Source organism: Sebastes fasciatus, chromosome 11 (genome assembly GCF_043250625.1).
Source record: "Sebastes fasciatus isolate fSebFas1 chromosome 11, fSebFas1.pri, whole genome shotgun sequence".
NCBI classification, from domain to species: Eukaryota; Metazoa; Chordata; class Actinopteri; order Perciformes; family Sebastidae; genus Sebastes; species Sebastes fasciatus.
The window spans coordinates 16301684-16321349 of record NC_133805.1 but is presented as its reverse complement, the minus strand read 5'-3'; the positions used below and the strand labels follow the sequence as shown (position 1 = coordinate 16321349).

The following is a 19666-nucleotide window of genomic DNA, read 5'->3' as shown; positions in this document are numbered from 1 at the left end:
AGTTCGGTAGACTAGTCTTTAAGCCCTTTGGTCGGGCCCCTTCCCAAAGGTCACAGGTTAAATCTGAGGGGTCGTGATATGATTCATACCGCACAACTACTAGCGCCTTATAGTAAGTATATTTCACAAAGTTGTAGTAAGCGATGCCATAGATTAATAGGAACTGACTTCTTGCACAAACATGTACATCAGAGCTGAAATACACTGATATACAGGATATACAGGATATTGATGAGACACCCATTCATCAGACTGCATAAAAGATTAAACTGACATTATGAGCTGCGCATAACCACATAATATCTGTTGACTCAATCATGTCAAGACAGAGCTTTATCCTAACTTACTGTCAGCAGTGTGGACTTAGAAACAAGAAAAAACACTAGATATGTCGTCGGGTAGATGTGTTAAGTATTTGAAGTGTCTATCTCTAACAGGCTTTTCCAGATTTAATCTTAGAATCTCCACTCCTTCTCCTCCTCCTCTACATATGCATTTCAAAGACTTCTTTGATTGCATTAAGTGTTTTACATTGAGGTAAACTGAGACTTCTTCATCCATAGCCTACATCTTGTTCTTTGTGATCTGGATCTAGATTTTTGATCTGGATTTAGATTTTTTTAAAGCCTGAAAACAGAGCCCTGAGGAGGTGCAGAAGTGTAGTTTTCTCTCAGAGCACTTGAATTACAATATGCTGAGAGGTTATTATTGAATTTTTTTCCCAATGATGCCAAAAGCATTCTGCCTACTGCAGGTTTAAGAAGACTAAATAATACGATTTCACCCCTCACTAATTGTCTTACTGTCCCTAACTCTTATCAAATCAACAGACAATCAAATGTAATTATCCCAACACTCGATAACATCAGCATAAATAAAACCTCGAAAAGAAAATGCAGTGAGGTCAAAAGAGTTTGGAATGACGTACGTTGAATCAACTGAATTCAAAGTATTCTGTCGCATGACATGGGAGGAGAGAATAATGTGCCGTCCCACCTGAGAGGTGTGTTCAGCTTCACCATAACACTAGAGCTGAGTGGCAAAAAAAGATATCACCATATTAGTCCAGTGTTCTACCTCATTTAGATATGGAAGATTTTGGACTAAACTTTGTCTACAGAAGGGGGAAGAAGAGTCAGAGTAAAGCAGCGCATAATGTATTTCCAAGGATGAGGCCTACTTCATGTACCTGTACTAATTGTCTGAAATGCATCAAGGACTGGCTACCGTTGGAATCCAAGAGGGAAATGATTCAACTTGTCAAACTAGCAGGACCTGTGGTAAGTATAGGAGTAGACGCTCCACAGGAAGAATGTGTGCTTCACGACTCGTGGATTTTGTTGCGTTTGTTGTGGTCCTAGTCCTCTTCCTTGATCTAAGTGGGCTCAATACATTTTGGATGCATCCTGGACTACCCATCACAATACTATGCAGCTTATGTTTCATTTGTAGATCTGATTTTGCCGGTCTCTATTTACTGGGCAATAAATGGAACCTTACAACATAGTTTTGCAGCTGTGCAAATACTTACACAATCCTAATGTGTTTTTTTCATGTATTTCAGATCATTTCTCAATTGATGGTCTTCCTAATCAACTTTGTCAGCATAGTGTTCTGTGGTCACCTGGGGGAAACTGAGCTTGCAGGTGTGTCGTTAGCAATATCGGTGAGAAAACACAACTTGCAACAGCAGCTTACTTTCAGTCTTTTTCAGTCGCTCTTTGCCTAAATCAAGAACTCATGCACCTTTCTGTGTTTTGTGATCCACATATCTATTACACAGTTGTGGAAGAACTTTAACTTAAAAGAAACAATATCACAATTTAAGAATAGCATGCTGTATTACAAGTAAAAGTCCTGCATTCAAAACTCTCCTTAAAGTGTAACTGCTAACTTAAACCTGTTCTTTTAAGTTATAAAATAAATGATATGACTGTACTGTGATGAAACACATCAATGCTGGTGTTAATATTGACATTTCTTACCAAATGTATAAAAGTCTGCATTTCATGGTTGAAAATGGCTAAAACGTTTACTGTTTAAAATTAGCCCTAATCTTGTAAGGCCAGATCTGAGAATCGACCAGCTGAGAAATAAAAGAATGGCAACGCCTTCTAATCTAACTCTCTCCCCACCTCTCCCCACGGCGTCTATCATTTAACATTTTTAGGCTTTCATCCAGGAGACCGCTGTTCGCGTCCCGTGCATTACATTTGCACTTTTTACTTTACAATAAGCTGTTTGTTTGTGTCCCGTGTTCAGGACATCAAGTCACATTTTCACTGTAAAAACATAGTAATTTTAAGCGCAACTATTTTTTTCCTAAACCTAAGCAAGTGTTTTTGTTTAATTCACATTAGGCACATGTTTACTGCGACCGAAAAGTGACACCGAAGGGCCTGACAAAAAAAAATAGGCATTACAGTAACAGAATATTGATTCATTATTGATCAGCGCTGCCTAGTTTGACCATTTGATCGGAGTTTGCGAGTGATTGACAGCTGCTCAAAGACAGCAGGCTCCAGCTCGGCCCTGATTGGTTGTTTTCCTCCGGTCTGTGAAATCTTGCAGTTGCCATTAGGAGCACCGGAGGACACAGAGGCACATGACTTTTTTTAGATTACCTGTCTCATGCACTACTGTCAGGATATAGTGACCGTTTTATAAAAATAACATATTTCTCCAATTCTACCCACTGCTGGTTTAGGTAAAAGCATGTAAGTATTATTAAGAAAATGTACTGGAAGTATAAAGGAAAAAGTACTGACTACATGCAGCCAAAATGGGCTCTGTCATTATTACATTACTATATATTATAGGCCTACTATTAGATCATTATTATTATTGATGCAGTAACATGTAAGCTGCATTTTAATGTTATAGCCCGCTGTGGTAAAGCTAATTTTACTTATTTTTTATACGGTTGGGTGGTTTAATTTACTGCATAACATACATTGTATTTTATATTCTCATTATAGATTTTTAAAAACTTCATCTTCAAAGTAACTAATCACTACAAGTAACTAATAAATGTAGTGGAGTAAAACTAGTAGGTGATGAAGTAGTGATGATGATGATGTAATGGTGACATTGGTTTTATGTTTTGTTTTTGTGTGCGTGTGTGTTTATGCAGATTATCATTGTGACTGGTATTTCAGTTGGAATGGGTTTGTCATCGGCCTTTGACACCCTCATATCTCAGGTACAATCTTGGTCGGGGCACATTCTCCTTTCAAAACATCTTCACATTACTGTTCTGCATCAATAATCATTTTTTGTGTTTCTGTGTTTTCTCTGAGTGTGGCAGCTCTTTTCTCATTAATTTATGTGCACATGTCTGATCTGTGTTCTGCTTCGTGTAGACGTATGGGAGTGGAAACCTGAAGCGTGTCGGAGTCATTCTTCAAAGAGGTGTTTTGATTCTGCTCCTGGCCTGCTTCCCCTGCTGGGCTATCCTCCTTAACACAGAGAACATGCTTCTCGCCGTCAAACAAAACCCAGAGGTCGCACGGTCAGTTTTCATTCACAAACAAAAACACTTCATGTCCAACAACATTCTATAACATGATGACAGAGACTGATTAACCCCCTAGGCAGACCTGATGTAGAAATACGATTTTATCCAAGAAGATAAGCATATTTCTCCCACAGCAGTGCAGCTATTTGCTACTGTTAACCTGGTTTACCTGCAACTATTTTGCAATTGGGGACAGCAGAACAACATTGACATATTATCACCTTATAAAGATGATACAGTGAATGTGTTAGCAAGCAGTTACCTTTTCACACATCCAGCAGTTACGGAGCACCATTAGCATTCATTTGGAGTCGTGTTTCTGGCCACCTGACAAATATAATTTCCCCCCGGGGATCAGTAATATCTAATAATAATAATGATATAATATCTGATTCTGATACATTCAATATTCACTCTCCTTTTAGCTCTGTTTTAGTCTTCACCAACTCCGGAACAAGGTTGATTTTCTGAGCTTTTGCCCCACGAATAAAGGCATCAACCAATCACGTTGAACCGGTTAAACTGCGCCTATAATTATGAAACAACAACACAGAGTCTCTGTAGTTCAACCCAGGACGGCAAACTTTGGTTGCATTCTATTCATACTATTTTATCATAACTTTGCGCCTTGAACTTGGGTACTGGAACACAGTGTCCTTTCAATATTGACGAAGGCAGCGCAAACCATATCTACTCCTTCCGTTCTTACCTTTCACAATTAAAGCCCTAGACATATAATATAATACTTAGTGTTTTCGAGTCGTTTATTCGTCACGCTCCTGGTGTGCAACAGCCTTAAGATAGTGGTGATACTCGACCAAGTACCACTGTAAATGCAAAACCTATGAGTGTATTGAATTGATCAAGGGTGTGTTTTATTGCTTATGAATTTACCTAATTTAAATAAAGAGGAAGAACTGTTATTTATTCTTTTAAAAGTTGCATAGCTTTAAAGCCATTATCATTTCACTCCCACACAGTGAACCTGGTCCCTTCCAGCCTTGCATGATCATGTACAATAAGTTCTTTCTGCTTAAATAAAAGCACACATGTGCATATACTGTACATTTACATGTGTGTATTTTCATAATAACTTGATTCAGTTTCATATATACGACATAGTTCTGTACGTTTGCTCTCAGACACTCCCAGATGTATGTGAACATCTTCATGCCAGCTCTGCCAGTGAGTTCAGTTTGCACTAAGACACAACATCCCTGTCCCTTTCCCATTTGTTTGTATATTTAAGTTTGATTTACTCCTGTTCACTGTCCTATCTGCAGGCTGCTTTCATGTACCAGCTGCAGGGGAGGTATCTACAGAACCAGGTGCAGTGCACATCTACAGAAACACAATGATAGCTGAAGAATTGCCATTAAGGTCAACACTGAGTCTGTGATGTGCTTTAATTGGCAGGGTATCATCTGGCCTCAAGTGATAACTGGAGCCATTGGAAATGTTCTTAATGCATTTGTCAACTACATCCTCCTCTATGTGCTGGACCTGGGTGTTGTGTAAGTGCATCTACCACCATAAGAAACTAGAAATAGAGGTGGTCATCATTATTGTACGTATAATTGAACTCTGATGGTGTTGTTTCATATATCACAGGTTATGAGTGTCAGTGAGCAACCTGTTTCATTTTACTGTTTTGTAAACTCTTTTGTACGACAGTGGATCTGCAGCAGCAAATTCTATCTCACAGATCGCTTCGGCTCTGATATTGTTCATTTACATCTACTGGAAGGGGTTACACAAGGCGACGTGGTCTGGTGAGTTTTCTCTTCTTTTTTCTGCTGATATGATGAATAATTTGTAATCCTGTGCTGTGATAGAAGAACTGAACACATTCACCATTTCAGCATATGATCTACACTTCAGTTCTACATTTTGACATGTTGAACTCTGCCCCCTAGGTTGGTCAAAGGATTGTCTGCAGGAATGGGGTCTGTTCACCAAGGTGGCCATTCCCAGCATGCTTATGCTCTGTCTGGAGTGGTGGACTTTTGAAATCGGAGGATTGTTGGCTGGTTTGATCAGCGAGATTGAGCTGGGAGCTCAGTCAATTGTGTATCAGATGGTCACTATTGTGTTCATGGTAATTCTGATGCAGTTTATTTTTGATGGAGTTAGAACAGCAAATTGTTTTTGTAGTTATTCTGCGCTGGTATTTGTTAATTCCATAGACTGTATAAAATATGGACGTAGTCTCTGTGACGTCACCCATGGGTTTCTGAAGAGCAAAAATTAAGCTCAAAGTGGGCGGCTCCAGCTGTCGCCATCTTGGCAGTGACGACATCCGAAAAAAATGGTTAAAGAGGTGGAGCGTGGATGGAGATAAGACCGGCCGAATGAAGCCTGGTTGTTGAAACACAGCCACCTATCTCGAAGCTATAAAGCTAGTTAAGGCTAACAACCTGGGCTAAGAAGCTAGGCTATATCATGGAAGAGAACAGGCTCTTTGCTACTCTGTGTAGCAGGCTTACGTTTGGAGCAAGAAGACGTTGGTCTTCTTGCTCCAAATTGCTGGTAGGTACCGGTGCTAACATATAAACAACATAAAACTAACGTTAGAATTTCAGTCACTGAAAAAAGTGGAGCACAGACTTCTTCAATCAATCAATCAATTTATTTGTCACATGGAATCATACAAGGTAACATTACAACTCTAGTGAAATGAAATCCCATCAGCTCCTTCAATTTGTGCAGTACCGTTAATGTTATTCACCATAAAACACACATTTCCTTCTTTTTTCTCAAAGTCCTCTGTTCTGTCAGATCGCTATATAGAAAAAGAGTCACGGTTGAATGGCGCTGTCCGGGGTATTCCAGGATTTAGCCAAGTTTCATCAAGCGGCAGCCCATCATCCAACGCCCGCACATTGGCCAGAAGGATTCCCGTTGTACAATTAACCGCACAGCAAGCCATATTATTTGTCCAATATGTGCTTCAATTAACTGAGGTGACATCTAGCAGAGCAATAGCAGCTGTGATGGCATGCCCATAATTGTGCATAACTTTAAGTCTCAATATAATTTAGTGAGTTACATAAAATATAGTTTTCAGTTTTGCCATGCATTTCTAAACTTTTCACAACATGTCATGAAAAACTAACTTTTTCATTGCTTGTGCACATCCATTTGGCACATATATTGCCCCATCTAAGTATCTCCACCCACAGCTTCAGAACTAAACTTTTTGGTGGTGCACCTTTCCATATTTTTCTCACAAGCCAATTCCGGGCAGACTGGGCTTTTTCGGGAGGGGTTCTTAAAGAGACAGGCGCTAAAACAGAGCATTTCAGACAGAGAGGGAATACAGGTATATTCAGACAGACAGTATGAGAAAAATAATGGTTTTTTTTCACATTAAAGCATGTAAACATTATCAAGTAGAAACCCAAAATACAAGTATGAACCTGAAAATGAGCATGATATGTCCCCTTTAAGACTTCATAATTCACCTTCAGTACAGGCCGTCCAGATGTATTTATAAAACCTCTGATAAAGTATTGCCACAAATGCGATTTGAAATAGTTCCTTTCTAAAATGACACATACTATTTTGTATCCCTTTCTACACCACAGGTCCCAATGGGATTCATGGTAGCTGCCAGCGTGCGGGTTGGGAATGCTCTTGGTGCTGGGAACATTGAACAGGCCAAGACATCTGGCAAGGTCGCTGTAATCTTAGCATGTAAGAAACAAATGTATCCATGCAGGCTACTTTCCATCCACAGCAAAAGCACTTATTAGCACAGTCAATTTTGCAACATCAAGTAATATCAGTACCTTATAGAGTCACTGGGTTGGAATAAAACAAGTATGAACATGGGACACTCCACTGATTTTACATGTGAAGTTCAGTTTACTTGTCATGATGAGTACTGCTGAGCTGTGAAAATAGTTGTATCACGTCTGCTGAGGCACTGTCGGGAGCCTGAAAAAAAAGACCCTACTCAGTTGCATTATGGGAAGTGTAGGATCTAGTGTTTCCAGGGATTTCGATTTTGACCTTGATTTTTTAATCTGTCTCTTGTGAATAATATAACTTTGTTTGAGTGTCCCTTTAAATGTTACATGTATAAATATGTGTGAAGGACTTTGTTTTCTCTTTTGACAGATATATTTTTAAGCTATTTTTTAGTTATAGCTATAGATAATATTTAGTTAATAGCTAATTAAATTATTTTTGAAATGCATTGCTCAGAATTGTTTGTAGCTAGCATCTGTGTTCTTCTAATTTTCAATCCAGTTGCAATCTCGGTGATTTTCGGACTTGTTCTTGGATTATGTAAGAACGTGGTTGGTTACATCTTTACAACAGAAAAGTGAGTATGTAGGGTATTCCTGTACTCATAAGAAATATTTTCAGCCTCAGATGTAACTTTCAAATTGCATCTCATCCAGCCTTAAGCCTGTCTCATTGTGTCAGTGTTGTTTTTGGTGATAAGAGTTCCCGAGAGACCGGTACAAAGCCTTTACAGAATGTGCTATTTGTTAAAAAGAACATACTAAAACCACGGCCACATGAAGGTAGCATGTTACTCCCAACATTACCAAAGCACAAATAAACTGTGATATTCCACGTCTTTTCACAAATCATACATTTCTGCTACTAATGTAAATCTTTGTTTGCATCTTTTAGAGAAATTATCCAGCGGGTTTCTGAAGTCATGATCATATATGGCGTCTTCCATTCTGTAGATGCCGTTGCGGTATGAGAGTGGTTATAAACATGAGAAATTATCTTAATGTCAAAGCTAAGCAGAGAGAGCCTGATAGCTGTATTTGATGTGTGCAGGCTGTAACAGGGGGCGTTATACGAGGAGCAGGGAAACCGATGGTCGGGGCCCTCTGTAACTTGGTGGGATATTACTTCATTGGCATTCCTATTGGAGTGTCCCTGATGTTTGCTGCCAAGATGGGCATCATGGGTGAGGACAGAAGAACTCACTGCCATTTAACTCTAAAGTCTTGATGCAAGTTTTGTTCAGTTTGATTGTTTTTTTCTTCTCCGTTGCAGGACTGTGGTTGGGGCTTTCACTTTGTGTCACTATCCAGGCCGCATTCTATATCTTTTACTTGTATAAACTAGATTGGAAAAAGGTTGCTGAAGAGGTAAGTGACCACACCTTGTAATTGCACGAAAAAAGACAGATAACTATAATGAGGTTTACTACAATTTTACTGAGAGTGCAACATAGAGAACTACACTGTGGTGTTTAGCTTAGATTCATATAGGACAGGAATGTTTTTTTTTGCTCTTGTTTTGGCGGTGAAAATCAAGCCTCTGGTGGACAGTAGTTTAAAGGAAAACTTAAAATTAAAGGTACTGATTTGCTAAAAATAATATACTGTACCCTGCACAATTCAGCTTTTCTTTGTCTTAGACTCAAATTTAGGAGGACAATACATCACTGAGGTGACCAGAGAAGTTTTAAGTGCATCTAAACTAAATTCGTCAAAGCAAAACTCTGCTCATTTTACACAGTGAGTTCAGTTTTCTCGTCATGGGGAGTACTAGCGAGTTATGCTTTGGAGGTGGTTTGCACCGAGTTATGTAAACTAAAAACAATTTGTTGTAATGAGACCAAACCTGCCAAACCAGCAGTGTGAGTGACCTTGTACACACAATGATCTTTTCTGCCCTCTGCAGTCACAAGGAGGAAATTACACTTAACATATTAAATATATCACATGTTCCTGTAATTGCAACTTAAAGTTCAATAGTCAATATCCCTGTAGACAAACAATATGTATTTGATGTATGCACTATAAACAGCTGTCATAAATGTGATTGAGCAGGCAATGGTGAGAGCAGGAGTCCCGGTGCAGGACATGGAAAACGAGGGTACGTAACTGCTTGCTTCACTTTTCCTTTTCATTGCATGTCCTTTAGGAACATGCATACTAGAGTACACACAACTAACTCCATGTCTCCCCCTCTCTGATCAGGACATGCCCGTAGTCCTGTGACAGAGTCCCAGGTCAACATCATTTCATCTAACTCCCTGAGCAATGAGGAGTTCAACTCAGACCTGCTCACTCCGGGCCAGGATGGGACAGCCGGTGCTGCAGGGCCTCGGCCTCTGTCGTTCTGGCAGCTGGTGGTGCGTCGTGGCCTGACTGTGGTCTTAATGGTGCTCATCCTTATAGTTGGGATAATAGCCAGCGAAATGCTTCCCAAACTGCTCAAATGACCCACACCGCTGGCTGTCTTACTGCTGTGTGGTTGCATAAGATGCTACATAATGTTGTGACACAGCAGACAAAGTAATATGTTAAAAGAAGGCTGTATCCAACTCTAATTCCACTAAGTAATATGTTATTTCTTTGATTTGTTTGAAAACAAAAAGTTGAATTACAGTGTCTTCTTGTTTTGTAATTAATGGATCAGCATACCCTACATTTTTGGTATGCTTTGGTTTTTGGTATGCAAAGCTTAAATAGAAACAAACTTGTGGAAGAGTCACTCGTCACATACTGTAGTTGAAAATGGAATATATATATATGAGAGAGAGAGAGAGAGAGAGAGAGAGAGAGAGAGAGAGAGAGAGAGAATAATAGTGATTATTTTAATTTGATTAAATCTTTTTATTTATTACTTAAATTGTAAAATGACAAGTGTCCAATGTAAGGTCTTGAAACTGATTTGTCCACCCGATAAATTGAAAATAAAGTATAAAAAAATGAAACAAAAAAGTAATGTTGCCTTTTAGTATTATTATTATTATTATTATTATTATTATTATTATTATTATTATTATTATTATTATTATTATTACGAGGTATAAATTAAAGAAAATCTATGAGAACCTGATTTTACAGCTCACTATCAGGACACTGAATGCACCACGCAGATTTGGGAGATTTTACAGGGAGCATTTGAAAGCAGCATAGCCTCCACGTGTAGGCTACGTCATAACACCCTGCCTTCTCTGACTCATCAACAAGACATCAACAAGGAAGTCTCTCTTCAAAACTAAAGAAAAATCCTCAAAGGACTCTTTTAGATCAGGACTCACTTTAGTTTATGAATATTTCTTCCATGTTGTAGATGCGTCTGCAGTGAATGCAGCCACACACACTGTCTGCAGCACTATAGCTGCAACACTAGTGCTGTAAAACTACAACACGTGGATACTCCCACAGTTACCAACCCGGCGAACAGAATTGGTAAGTAACCAAATAACAAAGTATGTAACTGTATTGTAACATGAATTTAATTGTATTGAGCTGGTTGTGAGAGATTGGCAGTGTAGCAGCTGCAGTTATTATTATACTCATCCCAGCATGCACTCTGCCTGCATGACTATATTTAATTTAGCTAAGTTCAAGAGCACCCTTACAGTTTCACTTTATTGTGTCACGTTAAAGGTCCCATATTATGCTAATTTTCAGGTTCATACTTGTATTTTGTGTTTCTACTAGAACATGTTTGCATGCTGTAATGTTAAAAAAACAACTTTATTTTCCTCATACTGTCAGCCTGAATATGCCTGTATTTACCCTCTGTCTGAAACGCTCCGTTTTAGCGCCTGTCTCTTTAAGAACCCCTCTCGAAAAGCCCAGTCTGCCCGGAATTGGCTTGTGAGAAAAACATGGAAAGGTGCACCACCAAAAGCTTAGTTCTGAAGCTGTGGGTGGAGATACTCAGATGGGGCGATATATTCTAATAAGACTGCATGTGACATAGGAAGGGGAGCCACAGCTTGTTGAATTGCATGTTTTCTGATCCAGGCAGCCCATAAAAAACTGACTGGGTTGTCTTATTTCACAGTTTGTGGGCACTCCAAATACCCAAATGGATGTGCACAAGCAATGAAAAAGTGAGTTTTTCATGACATGTCCCCTTTAAAAAGTTTAGAAATGTATGGCAAAACTGAAAAGTATATTTTATGTAACTCACTAAATTATATTGAGACTTAAAGTTATGCACAATTATGGGCGTGGCTGCTTTGAGTGACAGGTGGATGCCATCACAGCTGCTAGCGCTCTGCTAGGTGTCACCTCGGTTAATTCAATTTTGACGGAATTGCAACGGAATTGCAACAGAATTGCGTTGCTAGGCAACAGCTTGGGTCCATGTGTACTTCCTGTCAGCTGTTGACATTCACATACACTGCAACCAGGAAATAAACTGGGATACATTTAGAATGTTTACGTTTAAAATTGTGTCAAGGGTCTAAATATTGTATATTTGTGACATCACGAATGGGCAGAAATCCTGAAAGCTTGTCTCAAAAGCAGAGTTTCTGAATACGGGCTGTATGTATTTCCCTGTGGGTTGAGTGTTTCGATACTTTCACAGTATTTATATAGGACTTTAGCATGCTTTATAATAAAAAAAACATGAAAATCTCACTTTTTTATAATATGGGACCTTTAAGGGCTGTCGGAGGAAAACCTATCTACAGGTGTGTAGCGATCAGTGGCAGCTGGTGACTCAAAACATTGGGGAGGACAGGAGGAAAACTAACCCGGGACGGTGTCATGTTATTTTATTAAGTTATTTCTCATATTTTGCACTTGCCCCTCCATTTTATGTATGGGATCAGTGCTGCTTGATATGTGTGCTCTCATGTTCCTCATTTTATCATATGATGTGTTTTTGGTTGGCTACTTAACACTGGCCTGACATTGAGTTTTTTTTTTACTCCTAATAGGTCATTAGAAGTTTACCTTACCTCTGATAAGTTTCTATTATGAACATTTGTTTCTGTTAATAAACTTAATGTGCTCTGAATGTCTGAAACAGATGGGTTTTGGCAGCAGAACTATGATAACATGAACACATAGTTCCTGGATCAAAGCTAGTAAAATTACAGCCACAGTGAAAGCAGTTCAGTGTTCTCTTCTGAAATTGATAATATTTAGATTTTCTTTTACATGTCACAGAGAATATGGACTACGTGCCGGATGACAACTCCAGGTACAAAGACGTCGACTACTGGGATGAAAGATACAAGACAGAGCAGAGTTATGACTGGCTGGGCTGCTTCTCCAAATTCAAGCATCTTCTGGAAAAACACGTCCAGAAAGAAGACTCCATTCTGATACTTGGTTAGTACTTTTATGTTGCTCTGACTGTTTGAGACACAAAGTCTATGATGCAGCATCACTAGTCTGAACTTCTCGGTAGGGGTCCCCCAGATCGAGTCAAGCCTTGTTTCAAGTCTTCACTCTTCCTCTCATTTCTCTATCTTCTGGTGTCAAAAGCAAAAACCCGTCACCATTTGTCATGAGTGTCAGATACCATCATCATGGTTGTCAATGCTGTCATTAGCATCACTTTCATTAAATCCTCCTAAGCAGCCGTTCATATAGAATTGTCCTTTAAGTTGGTGCGGTAGAAGTGGCCAAAGTACTTTTATGTTTAAAAAGTATTAATAGATTTGACACATTAATGTGCAGATATCTGTTGCATAAAATGTTGTTTATTTCACTCTTAAAGCTTCAGTAGGCAGAATGTTTTTGGCATCACTGAGTAAAAATTCAATAATAATCTTTCAGCATATTGAAATTCAAGTGTTCTGCGGGAAAACTAGACTTCTGCACCTCCTCATGGCTCTGTTTTCAGGCTTTAAAAAATCTACTTTGGCCAATCACAGGTCATTTGAGATGGAGAGCGTTCCTATTGGCTGTTCATTCAACGGCGGCAGCTGTCAATCACTTGCAAACTCTGATCAAACGGTCAAACTAGGCAGCGCTGATCAAATATGAATCAATATTCTGTTACTGTAATGCCTATTTCTCACCTCAAATGTTTTCAGAAACATCTTGTAGTGTACTGTTTAGCTGTAAAATGAGAAAGTTTGCTCTGGCTGGTGGGCGGTGCTTGGTATTTCCTCAACTGATCTCAACATGGCTGCCGGGTCACAAACATTCTCACAAAAAAGTTGTATGGATGAAGAAGTCTCAGTTTGCCTCGATGTAAAACACTTTGTGGAAGCAAAGAAGTCTTTGAAATGCATACCTACTACCTCCCTGTGGAGGAGGGGTGGAGGTTATAAGATTAAATCACGAAAAGCCTGTTAGGGATAGATTCTTCAAATACTTAACACATCTACCTGACGACCTATCTAGTGGTTTTTCTTGTTTCTATGTCCACACTGCTGACAGTGAGTTATGATAGAGCTCTGTCTTGACATGATTGAGTAAACAGATATTATGTGGTTATGGCAGTTTGCTCTGGCTGGTGTGCTGTTCTTGGTATTTCCTCAACTGATCTCAACATGGCTGCCGTGTCACAAACGTTCTCATTTTACAGCTAAACAGTACACTACAAGATGTTTCTGAAAACATTTTATGCGAGAAATAGGCATTACAGTAACAGAATATTGATTCATATTTGATCAGCGCTGCCTAGTTTGACCGTTTGATCAGAGTTTGTGAGATATTGACAGCCGCTCCAGCTCGGCTCTGATTGGTTGTTTTCCTCCGGTCTGTGAAATCTTGCAGATGCCATTGGGAGCACCGGAGCACACCAGAGGACACAGAGGCACATGATTTTTTTCAGATTACCTTTCTCATGCACTACTGTCAGGATATAGTGATGACCGTTGCTCCAGTCCTACCTACTGCTGCTTTAAGTAGAAGATGCCTTGAAGAAAAATCCTGTTGAGTGTTATTTCTGTTACAAAGTCATACAAAACATGCTGTATTCTCTGTCTGAAGGACACGAAAGAGTTGAGTTTTTCCATCATTTTTGAGAAGCAACGCTGTATTGCTCAAGAAAGTTGAATAACCTGGGATTTCTGAGTGAAATTTCCAAACTTGTCCACAAGATGTCACTGCTTCCTTAAAAATATAGCCAGTGGCCTTGCACCCAGTACTACCTGCAGTACCTGCTTTTAAATGGCCCTGCTGCTGCTCCTCTGTAAAACATGCAACAATAACATTTATAGTATGAACACAGTGTTGTGGCTGCTGAACATGCAGTAGACCAGTATGTGGAGTATGTGGAGCTGGGCAAATATGACGCAATTGGCTTGAGAGCCAAAAGCTGGTGGAAGCATTGTCACTATTGGCACAAATTCTTCAGTGGTTCCTTCTTGGTTTGATATTTATCTTAAGCCAGAATAAGAATTTATCCGTTCATCATTTGTATATAAAATTGTTTATTAATGCTGATAAAGAGTGTGCAGCTATGGACTTGTGTATTATAGTGGTTCTTAATTTGATTGTTTTATCTATTTACTCGTGATCAAAACGAGCATTTTTTCCCCCGAGGTGAAGCTGTACACTTTGATGTTATTTAAGATGCATCTTTAAAAAACAGATTTTGCACGATTAAAAAGTTGCAAAGAAGCTTTTTTCTTTTTTAAATAATGCAGTTTTTTGGTTTGTCTTCAGGATGAGTTATACACAGATGTGTATATACACGCTGACATGCCTGCTTTGAAGGCTTTTGTTGTAACTGTTATACCTCCACAGAAGCATAGAGGGCTATGGTGCTCTGTTTTTTTTCCCGATGCGAGCCTTGTTGATGCAGCTCAGTGGCGTCTGCGTGTGTGTTTGTGTGTGTGTCAGGGGGGTTTGTTAAATTTGTGTCAGGGAAAGACGGGGGCTTCTGCTGAGAGTGTGTGTGTGTATGTGTGCGCGTAAAGGGGAGGGAGACTGATGAGGTTGTCAGAAGAAGTTGGGTTCTTTGCTCAACAAAAACGTCCCTGTGTTTTGCTGCTGTCTTAATTCCTGCAAGACTATAGTGCCAATATACACAGACAAGTTTATTATACCTGGATATCTTTTTTAATTTGGATGTAATGATCTGGAGCCCTGCTTGTTTAACAACTGTTTTCTGAAAAACACATTTCCACGTGAGAACATTGACTGACGGACAGACACGGATAGTATGCAGCCTCACTTTTTCAATGTGCGTCATAGACACACCTACAGCAAAGGCGTGAGTGAGTGGGCTCAGGGACTCTGATGTATAAAATATCTTCTCTTGCCTCTCTCCTGCGTTACACTGCAGCAGTCAACACCAGGGCACACCACTTTCTGCACACTGATTTAAACCCAAAGGAGAGCCATTATATCGCTTGAGAGCTCTCATCTCGGAGGGCATCTCTCTCTCTCTCTCTTTCTCTATGTATCTCTTTCCTCTCGCCAAATCATGGAATCACACGTTTCTGTCACCAGCACATGTTGGCGTCTTCTTCAACAACTCACACGCACAGATAAGCAGCTATATAGGGAAGCCGTAATGAAAAGACGTGTGAACCCTCACGTGTTGTATAGACATGAAGAGCTCTTAAAAGCACTTAGATATCACCACGCTTGGACAAAGGCTTGTTACGGTTGCACACATTTCCCCCGCAAATCCTCACTTGTCAAGTCCGTAAATCCAGAGGGACCATTGTCTCATATAAAATGACACAATAAATTACCGTCACTATAGTGGGGGGAACCGGGGCACAATTTGGCAGCGAGAGGAGAGAAGACGTAAAGGAAGACTTGAGGCGCCACCGTGCTGTTTATATGTGTGATGAGTGGATAAAGGAAAGGGAGATGGAAGGGAGGTAAATCACTAATCAGGTTTGGGCCACTCAACTGTCTCAGATGGAGGTCATTTCCATTAAGATAATCTGTACAGCACAGAGAGGAAGATACACGGGAGGGAGGGATGCATAGATGAGGAGAGCTGGAGCACTTCGCTGCATGCTGATGACAGTTTGTTGAATGTCTTTCTCCTTCCTCAGTTTATCCATGTGTTTTCTAAATTAGTTCCAGTCGTCCTCCGTTTATCTGTTGAACAGTTTCATACATGTCATTTTTGCTGACTCTCTCTCAGCCTTCATTTACCTGTTTTCTCCCCATCCCGCCTGTTCTAATATCTGGAGAGACCGGCTTCACCATCACACCGTTCTTGCTCCCCACCTTCTCACTAACCCACTTCTCCCGTTCTGTATTATTCTTTCTTTGTCATGAACTCCTACTCAGCAGTATCAGTCCTCACATTTAGACCATAACCACATATAATTATGTCTCTGTATGTCAAGAGAAAATGCGATAATCTGAAATGAAACTAGGGCTGCACGGTGGTGCAGTGGTTAGCCCCGTCGCCTCACAAGAGGGTCACAGGTTCAGACCCGGCCGGTTTGCATGTTCTCCCTGTGTTAGCGTGGGTTTGCTCCGGGGTTCCCTGGTTCCCTGGTTTCCTCCCACAGTCCGAAGACATGCAGGTTAGGTTAATCGTTGACTCTAAATTGCCCGTAGGTGTGAATGTTTGTCTGTCTCTATGTGTCAGCCCTGTGATAGTCTGGCGACCTGTCCAGAGTGTATCCCGCCTTCAACCCAATGTCAACTGGGATCAGCTCCAGCCCCATCCACGACCCTGAATAGGATAAGCGGTTACAGATAATGGATGGATGGATGAAATGAAACTAGGTGATGTATGCATGCATGATCAAATATTAGTGTAATCTCTTCTATTTTATGTTTTTATATAGGCTTTCATTAGATTATAATAGTTAATCACGGTTAATTGCAAATTAATCACACATTTTTTATCTGTTCAAAATGTACTTTAAAGGGAGATTTGTCAAGTATTTAATACTCTTATCAAGAGGAGTGGGAGAATATGCTTGATTTATGCAAATGTATGTATATATTTATTACACAAAACGATGACAAATATTGTCCAGAAACCCTCACAGGTACTGCATTTAGCATAAGGAAAGCCCAACGAGCAACAACAGCTGTCAGTGTATCTATGGTAATATGTGTCTTCATTATGATAAACTTGGGCATTGTAGTTTATTTTGAGCCGATCCCACAGACATCATGCTGCTGCTAAATACTCACTAAACACTCACTAGTGCACCAAAGCTGCAGCAGAGAATAGTCCCCAACAAATACACTATTTACTGCTGTTTTGAGTTATGTTAACTAAAAACCACTCAGTCTTCAGCTTGTCTGAAGATGTACATGTCTCTTCTCCAGCACTGTAATGCATGATCTCTCTATCTTGTCTACTTCCTGGTAACTGGCACATAAATACTTGGTAACTGTGTTTTTTTTTAGTAGATACAGTATTGATCCTCTCTAGTCCCTCATGATTAATAAGGTGGTAAAAGCATTCATAATAGCATATCCTGTTTAAGAGCTGCACTGCCCACTCATACACCCACTTTAACCACAGTGACATAAGGTCAGCGTTGTTTATGCTTTAAAATGATGCAGAAAGTTGCTTATTTAGAGTGCAGTAACATTTTCTCTGGATAATGATATGGAGAACTATATGTAAAAATGCACTTGTAGTGGAAATGTACATAAATATTGCAGTGTGATAGCTTATCAATAGGCCTACAGTTATGAAACAGGACTGTGTGAAACAAAAATGCCACTGGCTCATTCTAGTTTTTAAATGGAGCGTAAATCCCAGCATTGATAATAATGGAATAATCTCATAATGTGACATAACAATGCTCGTTACTGGCTGGGCCGGCTGAAGGCCTGGGGTGGTGTGTGTCACAGCATTGCGTCAAGCAGTCCCTGACCCTCCGCCCGACCTGCGTGTCTGTTGGCAACATTACCGAGCATTAGCGATGATCAGCTAATCACACGCGGTCCAGTTCCCGCCTGCCACACAGTGAGCCACGGCTCGTTCTTTTATGGCTTGCTCCCGGCTGCTGCCAGTGATGTAATGACCCCACGTCTCCCCAGTGGTCAGCGCCGCTCATGCCTCATTCCTCATTCCTCAAGGCGAGGGGTGGTGATGTAATTGCTCCGTTCTCCAGCAGTGAGTGGGGCTGAGATGTGTGCGAGGTGCTATCCGTGACGTATCTGTCTGCCTACATGTTCTCTACATGTTAACATCAGTGCACCTGGTATAGAGGGCACGACGCAAAATCTCCACAGTCAGACCAAAGAATCTGTATTTCAGATTTATACTTTTATAAATACAGCTGATGAACTCATCTGTAGGCTACACCTATAGCCTGTGTATCTATGGTTGTTTAAATGTTGCCTGCAGGTTTTGCTTTGGTAGCCTTTTTGTGTGTGTGCATGTATGCATTTATATTTTATGCTGCACATTAGAGCTGAATCAGTTAGCCAATTATTCGATCAGTCAATTAACAGAAAATGAATGTGAAACAATTTTGATAATTGATTAAAAAGTAATTTTTCAAGCAAAAATGTTGAACATTCGCTGCTAACAGCCTCTCAAATAAGACGATGCTGCTTCTTATTGTCCTTTACTTGGAAGCTGTATAACTTTGACTGCGAAAGCTCATTCTTGACCTGAAAAATATTAGTTAAAGGACCAATACGTAATATAATTACTGTAATATATCATAAAATGACCATGATATGTCATCAGAGATTAAGGAAACACGCTGAAGTAAGATACTTGCTTATCCTGGTGAAGTGATTCTGACTAGTCCTGGCCAGAGGCTAACATTGTCGTGTCTAGAAGGTAACCCTCAAATTGCAAAAACATGCGCTATCTGCCGTCAGTCACACCGGAGGAGCGGACGGGCCACGACCCCAATGTTTTGAATTTGGACTGCAGTCCCCATATTAAACACTGTCTCTCAGTGCTACATATTGCTCCTTTAACACAAAAATCTTGGTTGCACAATGCCCTCTTACAAGCTTTTTTTTTTTCAACAGAGCTTTCAGCTGCATCTCACAGTCTTCTTCAGCAGATGATGTATGAGAAAACTTTGGCGTCACTCCCTGACCCAAACTTTTTTTTAGCCATTTTGGGCATCTTGTAATGGCTATGTAACACTATTTTCTTATATTTAATACAAATGTTTAATCAAGATTATAACTAGCAGATTAATTGAGAATGAAAATCCTTTTTAGTGCCGCCCCATCGAGCATGTAATAGACTTATAAGGTATGTTTTACCCTCCCTAAATGTCCTGCCTCTATTTAGCTCACCCACTGACATCATTGTCCTGTCACTTTGTGGGTTCCTTCAGCTCCTGAGGGCGATGTAATCGGTGTTTATTGGCAAAGGAATAGTGAAAGACCGTGAGTGTGACTGTTTAGTCAGCTGTTGTGTAACTATGTATGGCCCAGTGCCTTGACTACAATGATGACATTATGCCTTTTATAAAGAACATTACCACATGCTAACAACGATGTAAAGACTTCCCGTCCGTCACATTCTCTGCCTTTTACACCGCCC

At 40.0% G+C, this 19666-nt stretch overlaps 2 protein-coding genes across 3 annotated transcripts in view; both read left to right on the top strand.

Moving 5' to 3' along the window:
• The first annotated feature begins 91 nt into the window (after positions 1–91).
• LOC141777133 (multidrug and toxin extrusion protein 1-like) lies at positions 92–10221 on the top strand. The gene is made up of 16 exons (XM_074651115.1): positions 92–1280; positions 1565–1666; positions 3134–3202; positions 3363–3511; positions 4660–4702; positions 4801–4845; positions 4934–5031; positions 5192–5289; positions 5434–5615; positions 7105–7213; positions 7772–7847; positions 8165–8234; positions 8321–8453; positions 8543–8637; positions 9325–9370; positions 9475–10221. Exons 1-16 carry the CDS (start codon positions 1089–1091, stop codon positions 9717–9719), a joined length of 1752 nt encoding a protein of 583 aa, XP_074507216.1. The 5' UTR covers positions 92–1088; the 3' UTR covers positions 9720–10221.
• A 212-nt stretch (positions 10222–10433) lies between these two features.
• Positions 10434–19666, top strand: part of ece2a (endothelin converting enzyme 2a) — a 90318-nt gene continuing 81085 nt past the window's right edge. The window contains exons 1-2 of one of the 2 annotated variants that reach the window (XM_074651116.1): positions 10434–10695; positions 12418–12582. In XM_074651116.1, coding sequence (XP_074507217.1) covers positions 12423–12582 — 160 coding nt within the window. In that variant the 5' untranslated portion in view covers positions 10434–10695; positions 12418–12422. Of the gene's footprint in view, positions 10696–11833; positions 11937–12417; positions 12583–19666 lie in introns of those variants that run through there. The other variant, XM_074651117.1, reaches the window with a different exon arrangement.

Bases quoted from the DNA above. Each gene is read 5' to 3' on its own strand.
- LOC141777133 (XM_074651115.1), top strand. From the start codon at position 1,089: ATGGAAGATTTTGGACTAAACTTTGTCTACAGAAGGGGGAAGAAGAGT. The intron at 5,616-7,104 runs GTAATTCTGATG...TCTACACCACAG, and splicing joins TGGTCACTATTGTGTTCATG to GTCCCAATGGGATTCATGGT. The intron at 8,454-8,542 runs GTGAGGACAGAA...TCTCCGTTGCAG, and splicing joins TGCCAAGATGGGCATCATGG to GACTGTGGTTGGGGCTTTCA.